General features: G+C 44.3%; 1 protein-coding gene across 1 annotated transcript in view; it reads left to right on the forward strand.

Annotated features, from left to right (window-relative positions):
* The first annotated feature begins 270 nt into the window (after positions 1-270).
* Positions 271-9,943, forward strand: part of CRYL1 (crystallin lambda 1) — a 126,926-nt gene continuing 117,253 nt past the window's right edge. Inside the window, exon 1 of the mRNA XM_029936994.1 lies at positions 271-409. Coding sequence (XP_029792854.1) covers positions 369-409 — 41 coding nt within the window. The 5' untranslated portion in view covers positions 271-368. The remainder of the gene's footprint in view (positions 410-9,943) is intronic.

Below are 9,943 nucleotides of genomic sequence, written 5' to 3' on the forward strand. Positions count from 1 at the left end.
AAATGAATTCCTTGGGTCCGGAGGGTTGGGTCTTCGCGCTTACGCTCCGGCCTTCCCCGGTGGCCGCTCCTCCAGCGGACCAGCCCCGCCCCCGCCCCGAGCCCAGGGTTGACGCCTAGGTGTCGGGTTGCAGGTTCCGCCTGCCACGCGGACCCAATGGGGGCCCGCGGCAAAGGGCCCGCCCCCCAGCCCTCCCGCAGCCTATCCGAGCCCGCGCGCCCGCCCCCGGCTCCAACGCCCAGCCAATGGACGCGGGTCATGCCTTGCCCCGCGCGGGTATCAGGCGCCGCGCTCGGCGCCCGGGAGCCCAGTCGTCCCCTGCTCTTCGCACTTGCGGTGTGGCTCCCGGGCCAGCTGGGTGTCGGACCATGGCGTCCCCAGCGACAGGCGTGGTGGTGATCGTTGGCAGGTAAACGGCCCCGACCCGCCGCCCCCTTGTCGCCGTGCCGGCGCAGAGGCGGACCCGCGGTGTGCCCGAGCTTGGGGCCCGCGCGTCGCCACCGCGGCTTGGGCGCCCAGGTCGCCGTCACTTTTCGGAGCTGGAAGCGGCGTGGTGGAACGCCAGCCTCCAGCCCTCGAGGGCGCAGTGCGTCCTTGCAGCCCTCCACGCCCGTGGCCAGCTGGGACGGTCGCCGGGTCGCGGCGTGGCTTTGCAGGTTGAAGCACACTGTGGAGTGCTGTTTTGTTTCACTTCGGGCTGATTTGCAAACGAGGTTCGGGAAGCTGATCGCGCAGGCGGCCGCGGAAATGCGGTTTGCGGAATTAGCTGAATGATGGATGCCAGGCCTAAATACAAATAAACGCGCTAGGAGTTGGATGGACGAAATGAAGTCTGGGAAAGATTCTGCACAACTGTATTCTTAACCATTCCCATTTTTTATGGTTGGGAAAACAGATTAAGCACTTTGCGCCTGGTCACAGTCAGTGAAGTGACTGAAACGGGACTACCCCAGCAAAGAGGGTCCATTGCACCCCTGTGGACAAGGCTTCCTGCAGGGCCTTGGAATGTTCATATTTTTGTCCCCAGGGGTGTCTCTGGGCGGCACCAGGTGTTTGGGGAGCCCTCGGGCAATTCATTACTGATTAGTGGGAAAATCGCCAGGAGATCAGGTGTGTCAGTTTAACAGCCTAAATTCCATTCAAGTTTTTGTGCCCCCACCTGCTACTTTAAAACTGCTATTTGCATTAAAAAAAGCATTTACGTGTACCTTTGCATTGATAGGATATCCTAATACAGACATATTAATACTTGGTATTTATAGTCAGAAGTTCCTTTTGGGGGTAACGTTGTGTCCGTTTATTCCCCTGCGGTGTTGGCAATACCCGACCCTCCCCCTCTCCGACAATTCCGGTGTCAGCGTTTTCCCTTTACAGCCAACTGGAAGAAGTAATCAGGATGCTTTTTGTCAGCTTACTTTTGCCCACAATAGTGGAATTAACAGCCAGCCTTTGGCCTTTACAGGCATGTGAATGTGTGTGGTGTCTGATGAGGGAATATAATAATGTGTTTTGAAAGTGTCCTTTGTACTGGATACAGTTACTGCTTGCTTTGCGTTTTAGTTGTCCAGGGTCAAGGGCTAGAGTTTTGGGTATCTCACACTACGTTTTGGAGTGGTTTTCTGCTGCACCTGATACATGTTAAGCTAAGCTTGGAATCTAGTTCTTGGATGAGAGAGCACCCTCTCTCTCAAGAAGGAGCTTGGGATTGGCAAGTCTGTTTAGTCCTGATTTCCTTGAGGGAGTTCACAAGGAATTGAACAGAGTCGGCAAACCTTGATGACCACAGGAATTAGCACAGGACAGAAAGCCCTTCCTGTCTGTCCCTGCCCCCTTACCACCTCAAAAAATACCCCATCTCTGCTTCTAGAATAGTGCTGCTTTCCTTCCCTTCATTCCTCTCTGTTCCCTCTCATCCCTCCCCTCCTCACCACTCCTCTCCCTTCCTCCCCCTTTCTTTCCTCCTCCCCTTTTTCTCTCTTTCCTAGGCCCCAGGGTGATTCCAGGGAACATCCATTTACAAAATGGGGTTGGGAATGTAAGTTAATTCGCTAAAACCTGGTTGTTTCATTCTTGGATTTCAACAGACCAAAATATACATATTTCAATTTCGGGGACATACTGGACCATTGTTTTTTCATCTTTTCCTAGTAATTACCAGACTCCTTAAAAGTAGCTGCTAGAAATATAGTCCCTATTTAATTCTTTTCCATTGATTTTTTTCCATAAAGGCCACTCTTCATCACGGCTTTCCTGCAAGCATCAAGGGCAAGTCCCTTCAGAATGGTGGGAATTCTGATCTTTGATTCTTTGAAGAATTAAGAAAGAAAAAAAAAAGCCTCTTGGATCTAGGGCTGTGGGAACGTAAAGAGAGGGGAAATATGGTAATGGCAACTTTACAAAATGGGAGTAAAAGTGGATGTCCCAAAGACATTGGACACTGGTGTTCTCCAGCCTTTGTATCTGTGAGCCCCCTACGTCTGCAGAGGAATTTGCCTTTATAGAATACTGTGTTTCTAAATGTGTCGTGTGAATTCTGTATTCATATACATACTGCTTTGTGTTTACCCAAATTTTAAGCCTTGAGCTTGTTTTAAAATAGGAACCAGTCAGGAGGAGAAGGCCAGCATTGTCATGTTCCTGGTGCCTCACGTGCCTTTTTGCACTGAGCACACTTCTTTAGGACTGAGCCTGGGCCGAGATATCTCCTTCAGGAAGAGTTCTGCTTCCATGACCCTCCTTCCCCTTTGGGTAAAAACTCTGTCATTACCAGCCGTTCGTCCATCATGCCTGGTCCTGTAGACAGGTGTTTGGGCTTACAATTTTTTTTTAATGTTTTATTTATTTTTGAGACACAGAGAGAGCATGAGAAGGGGAGGGTCAGAGAGAGAGTGAGACACAGAATCTGAAGCAGGCTCCAGGCTCTGAGCTGTCAGAACAGAGCCTGACAAAGGGCTGAAACCCATGAATATGAGATCATGACCTGAGCTGAAGTTGGACACTTAACTGACTGAGCCACCCAGGCGCCCCATACTACATTTTCTTTATGCATTTGTCTGTTGATGGACTCTTAAATTGCTTCCATGTCTTGGCTATTGTAAATAATACTGTGATAAACATGGGGCATGTATATCTTTATGAGTTAGTGTTCTCCCTGGGTAAATACCCAATAGTGAAATTGTTGATTCTCTCTTTGGATAATCTATCCATTGCTGTAAGTGGGATATTAAAACTTCTTGCTATTATTGTATTATATTGTCAATTTTTCCTTTTAGATCTTAATATTTGCTTTATGTATTTAGTTATTCTATGTTGGGTTCATATTTACAAATGTTACATCCTCTTGTTGAGTTGACCCACTTATCATTATGTAATGCCCTTTTTTGTCTTTTATTACAGTAGTTGTTTTGAAGTTTCTTTTGTCTGATAGAAGTATAGCTATGCAGCTTGGTTCCCATTTGCATAGAATAACTTTTCTATCCCTTCACTTTCAGTCTGTGTGTGTTCTGGTATAAAGTGAGAGTTGTAGACTGCATATAGATGGATCTTATTTTTTATCTGCTCAGCCACTCTTTTGATTGGAGAATTTAGTCCATTTACATTTAAAGTAATTATTGATAGATATGAACTTCTATTTGTCAGTTGTTTTATGGCTGTTTTTGTACTTGCTTTCTGTTCTTCTCTTACTCTCTTCCCTTGTAGTTTAGTGATTTTCCTTGGTGTTATGTTTAGATTCCTTTCTCATTGTCTTTGTGTGTCTGCTGTAGATTTTTGCTTGTGGTTAATTTGAGGTTCACATAACATCTTTCTATATAATAATGAACTTTAAGTTTTTAGAAACTTAAATTTGAATGCATTCTAAAAACTGTGTTTTTACTCCTTATGTTCTGTTTTTGATGTCATATTTTACATCTTTTTATTTAATTTATTCCTTAGTAATTATTATAGTGATAGTTAATTGTGTCACTTTTGTGTTTTAATCTTCATATCAATTTTCTAAGCAGTTAATCTACTGTTTACTATATACTTGCATTTACCAGTGAGATTTTTTTCTTTCATATGTTTTCTTATTTCTTTTTAGACCCTTTTCTTTTTAGCTTAAAGAAGTCCCTTGAACATTTTTCATAAGGCTGGTTTACTCGTGATGAACATCATGTCTGGAAAATTCTCTCTCTCCTTTCTTTTTCTCTTTTCTCTTTTTTAAGTTTATTTACTTGAGGGGAGGAGGGGCAAAGAGAGAGAGAATCAGTTCAGGGCTGAAATCATGACCGTGAAGTCATGACCTGAGCCGAAATCAAGAGTTGGATGTTTAACCAACTGAGCTGTCCAGGTGCCCCATTCCTTCAATTCTGAATAATAACCTTGCCAGGTATAGTATTCTTAGTTGGTAGGTTTTTTTCCCCTTTCAGTATTTTGCCATTACCTTCTGGCCTGCAAATTTTTCTGCTGAAAAATCAGGTCATAGTCTTATGAGGTTTCCTGTGTGTGTAACAAGTTGTTTTCCTCTTGTGCTTTTAATATTCTCTATCTTTAATTTTTGACAGCTTAATTATAATGTATATTGGTATGGTGTCTCTGGGTTCACCTTTTTAATACATTTTTTAGATGTTCATTTATTTTTGAGAGAGACAGAGACAGTGTGAGCAGGGGAGGGGAAGAGAGAGAGGGAGGCACAGAATCTAAAGCAACATTCAGGCTCTGAGCTGACTGTCAGCACAGAACCTGACATGGGGCTTGAACTTATGAGTGGCGAGATCGTGACCTGAGCCAAAGTTGGACACTTAACTGACTGAGCCACCCAAGTGCCCCTGTCTTTGAGTTCATCTTATTTGGAACTCATTTTGCTTTCTGGAGACAGCTCTGTTTCCTTCCCCAGATTAGGGAAGATTTCAGCCATTATTTCTTTAAATAAGTTTTCTACCCCTTTCTCTCTCTTTTCTCCTTCTGGGACTCTTACAATGTGGATTTTATTCCACTTGATATTTGTCCCATTGTTCAGCAGTTATCTTTGCATTTTAAAATATTTTCTTTTTACTGCTTTGAATGAGTGAATTCCATTGCCCTGTCTTCCAGGTTGCTGATCCTTTCTTCTGCTTATCTAGTCTGCTGTTGAACCCCTCTAATGTATTTTTCAGTTCATCTATTATGTTCTTCAGTCCTGTGACTTCTGTTTGGAACTTTTTTATATTTTATGTCTCTTTGTTGAGGTTTTCACTATGTTCATTCTCTTGAGTTCCCCACAAGGTTGGCCTTGTGTTGGGGATGAACCTTATTTTTGTGGTTTATTGGGACTTTGTGAAAGTGCTCTGCTTTGCTTTTGATAGGTTGCATTGTTGAGAGTATACAGACACTTGTCAGGGTTCCAAGGGGAAGGATCTCAGACGTGCCTAGTTTTAGGTTGATTGTAAGCCAGATCTTTAAGTAACAGCTTCTAAGTTATATAAATATATATAGTCTTTTTTTAATGTTATTTATTTATTTTTGATACAGAGAGAGACAGAACATGAGAGGGGGAGGGGCAAAGAGAGAAGGAGACACAGAACCGGAAGCAGGCTCCAGGCTCTGACTAGCTGTCAGCACAGAGCCTGATGTGGGGCTTGAACTCACGAAGGTGAGATCTGACCTGAGCTGAAGCTGGAGGCTTAACCGACTGAGCCACCCAGGCGCCCCTATATAGTCTTGAATATATCATTGTAAACCCTGCTGACTTCCAGACCAGGTGATCTGGAGGTGTCCCCTGGGCAATAGTTGCAAAGTGGTGGCTTTAGACAGGTTCATAAGCCCCTTTTCTGGGCAGTGTCAGCGAACTGTGGCTTGGTCAGGGTAGAGCACTGCTATGGTGCCGCCCTGCCCATGTTCCCTGGGGGCACCTCTGAGGCCTCTGGATATGTGGCAAACCTGAAGCCTGTCTTTTAGACTGAAGCTTCAGAATGAGAAAATAGGCCTTTTTGCATGAAGACCAGGAGTGTATTTCTGTCTTCTGTTGGGCACTGCCCTGACGTTGATAGCCTGCCAGGCAGTTTCTGATTGTTTCAGACCTACGGGGCCCAGAAACACAACCCCTCTGGCCATTGGAGCCAGGCAGGCCTCCTGGGTGGGCCGGGGATGACTACTGGCTGTGGCAGGCCAGGCTGAGCCAATATCCTGTAGAGGTGGGGATAAGGCACTCCAACCGAAGATGGCGGGTGTGGGGTATACAGACTGGTGCTTGCTAAGGCTGGCCCCAACAAGGCAGAAGGAGAACACAAAAATGGCACCCATGATTGCCTCCCTTTCTAGAGAGTGTCCCAACAAGTTCCTGTCTCTCCTCAGATGCTTTAAGATTAACAAGTGAGAGGCACCTGGGTGGCTCAGGTGGTTGAGTATCCAACTTGATTTTGGCTCAGGTCATTATCCTGTGGTTTGTGGGATTGAGCCCCACATAGGGCTCTGTGCTGGTAGTGTGGAGCCTGCTTGGGATTCTATCTCATCACTCTCTCTGCCCATCCCCTGCTCATGCTCTCACTCTCCCTCAAGATAAATAAATGAGCTTAAAAAAGAAAAATGAACAAGCGAGCCTCCTTTGCATCTGGTGGGTGCGTTTCAAACTGTTGCTTTTGCGCTGGGTCCTAGGGTCTGTGGGTCTGTGCATGCGCCCTTTAAGAGTGGATTTTAAAAAAATAATTTATTAATTTTTTAAATTTACATCCAAGTTAGCATATAGTGCAACAATGATTTCAGGAGTAGATTCCTTAATGCCTGTTACCCTTTTAGCCTATCCCCCTTCCCACAATCCCACCAGCAACCTGTTTGTTCTCCATATTTAAGGATCTTGTTTTGTTTCCCTCTCTGATTTTATATTATTTTTGCTTCCCTTCCCTATGTTCATCTGTTTTGTATCTTAAATTCCTCATGTGAGACAAGTCATGATATTTGTTTTTCGTTGATTTCACTTAGCATAATACCCTCTAGTTCCATCCATGTAGTTGCATATGGCTGGGTTTCATTCTTTCTGATTGCTGAGTAATACTCCAGTGTATACATATGTACCACATCTTCTGTATCCATTCACCTGTCGATGGACATACTTTGACTATTGTCGATAGCGCTGTTATAAATGTTGGGGTACATGTGTCCCTTTGAAACAGCACACCTGTATCCCTTGGATAAATGCCTAGTAGTGCAATTGCTGGATCATAGGGTAGTTCTATGTCTAATTTTTTGAGGAACCTCCCTACTGCTTTCCACAGTGGCTGCACGTTTGCATTCCCATCAGCAGTGCAACAGAGATCCTCTTTCTCCGCATCCTCGCCAGCATCTGTTGTCGCCTGAGTTGTTAATGTTAGCCCTTCTGACAGGTGTGAGGTGGTATCTCCTTGTGGTTTTAATTTGTATTTCCCTGATGATGAGTGACGTTAAGCATTTTTTCATGTGTTGGCTAGCCATCTGGATGTCTTCTTTGGAGAAGTGTCTATTCATGTCTTTTGCCTATTTCTTCACTGGATTATTTGTTTTTTGGATGTTGAGTTTGATAAGTTCTTTATAGATTTTGGATACTAACCCTTTATCCGATATGTCATTTGCAAATATCTTCTCCCATTCTGTCGGTTGCCTTTTAGTTCTGCTAATTGTTTCATTTGCTGTGTAGAAGCCTTTTATTTTGATGAGGTCCTGAAAGTTCATTTTTGCTTTTGTTTCCCTTGCTTCCAGAGATGTGTTGAGTAGGAAGTTTCTGCAACTGAGGTCAAAGAGGTTTTTGCCTGCTTTCTTCTCTAGGATTTTGATGGCTTCCTGTCTTACATTTAGGTCTTTCATCCCTTTTGAGTTTAATTTTGTGTAAGGAAGTGATCCAGGTTCATTTTTCTGCATGTCGCTGTCCAGTTTTTCCAATACCATTTGCTGAAGAGACTGTCTTTATTCTGTTGGATATTCTTTCGTGCTTTGTCAAAGATCAGTTGGCCATAGGTTTGTGTGTTCATTTCTGGGATCTTTATTCTGCTCCATTGATCTGAATATCTGTTTCTGTGCCAGTACCATACTGTCCTGATGATTACAGCTTTGTAATACAGCTTGAAGTCCGGGATTGTGATGCCTCCAGCGTTGGTTTTCTTTTTCAGGATTGCTTTAGCTATTCAGGGTCTTTTATGGTTCCATACAAATTTTAGGATTGTTATTCTAGCTCTGTGAAGAATGCTGGTGTTATTTTGATAGGGATTGCAAGAATGGATTTTTTTTTGTTGTTCCCTATAGCCCTGTGGTTCTCCTGGAAGTAAGCCCATTGATTTCCAAGATCAAACACCTTCGGGGGCTTGTTTCTCTGGTGTAGTTCTATAGGGTTGGGCTGCCTGATGTGGGACACATCCTTTGGTCCTTGGGAGTTGAGATCTGTGTTACGATGAGGCTATGGGTCACCATGCCCTCGGTGGGATGCTTGTGAGACTGTGTCTTGGCCTTTCCTATCCCACTCCATGTGGTCAGCTGGCTTCCACATCCTCTTCAGAGGAAACTGGTCCATGTATAGCTGTAGATTTGTTGTGTTTCTGGGAAGAAGTGAGTTCAGAATCCTTGTAAGTTGCCATCATAAACGCTGCCTGGTAGAATATTATTTTATATCAAGTAATGCATCCCTTGAGCTAGTCTTAATTTTTTTATTTCAAAATTTTGCCTTGGGGTGACTCATGTACATTTTTTTAATAGTTTATTTTCAAATTGGTTTCCATATAACACCCAGTGCTTCTCCCCACAAGTGCCCCCCACCATGACCATCACCCACCCTCCCCCTTCCCCCTCAGTCCATGGTTCGTTTTCAGTATTCAGTAGTCTCTCATGATTTGTGTCTCAACTCTCTTTCCCCCTTCCTCTCCCTATGGTCCTCTGTTACGTTTCCCCTGTTAGACCTATGAGTGCAAACATATGGTACCTGTCCTTCTCTGCCTGACTTATTTCACTTAGCATGACACCCTCGTCATGTACATTTTTTATGAGAAACTTTCTGAGGCATGAATTTTTTTTTTCAAATTGTTACCCTAGAGATTGTCCTGCTGACTTTTACAGTAAAACATGTAGGCGTATAGCTGGATAGACAGACACACAGAGAGCAAATCCTACCATGCTCTACTTGGTTCTTACCAGCTCAGGCACTGACTCTGCCCTTCCTAGGAGATACATTATAGTTCTTACTGGCAGATACTTCATAGCTGACATGCATTTGTAGTGTGGAAGCAGTTTTGCTTTAACAGGTGTCCAGTAAATAAGCAACTATAGAATGGAAAGATACTTTTAAAAGTATCTAGTGTGAGATGCGCCTGTGTGGGTCAGTAGGTTAAGCATCAGACTCTCGGTTTTGGCTCAGGCCATGATTTCAAAGATGGTGAGTTCCAGCCCCACATTGGGCTCCACACTGGCAGCAAGGAGCGTGCTTTGGATTCTCTCTCTTTCTCTCTCTACCCCTCCCTGGTTGTGTGTGTGTGTGTGTGTGTGTGTGTGTGTGTGTGTGTGCGCGTGCGCGCCTGCATGCTCTCTCTCTCAAAACATTAATAGCTTTAAGTATGTACGAATAAAAGATTAAGGTATCTAATGTGGATTCTTTTCAAAACTAAGTGCCATTAATGATAAAATTAGGATAGGACCAATTTTATTACTTTTCTCCCCAGTTGCTTTGCTGCTATGTAACAGAATAAGTGTCCACCTGCAGCAGGTTTTTGAAGTACTAATTCGGATTTATGAGTTGAGAAGCTTTAAAGCCCGTCAGAATGGACAGAATGGTAGGGACCCATTATACGGCCCTCAGGTGACTAGGAGTTCAGAAAAAGTTAGTACGATGTCAGGGGCCGTGAGGGCAGGAAGTGAAGTATTTGGGCCCAAGGTGAAGTAGTACCGGGAACAGGAAAGCTGACACTTCCTTCTGGGGCCTAGCCGCCCAGGGGGCCTGCTCTGCAGTTCCCCCTGCCTGCATTTGCTCGCTTAC

The sequence above is a fragment of the Suricata suricatta genome, chromosome 4 (assembly GCF_006229205.1).
Source record: "Suricata suricatta isolate VVHF042 chromosome 4, meerkat_22Aug2017_6uvM2_HiC, whole genome shotgun sequence".
In the NCBI taxonomy this organism is placed as follows: Eukaryota; Metazoa; Chordata; class Mammalia; order Carnivora; family Herpestidae; genus Suricata; species Suricata suricatta.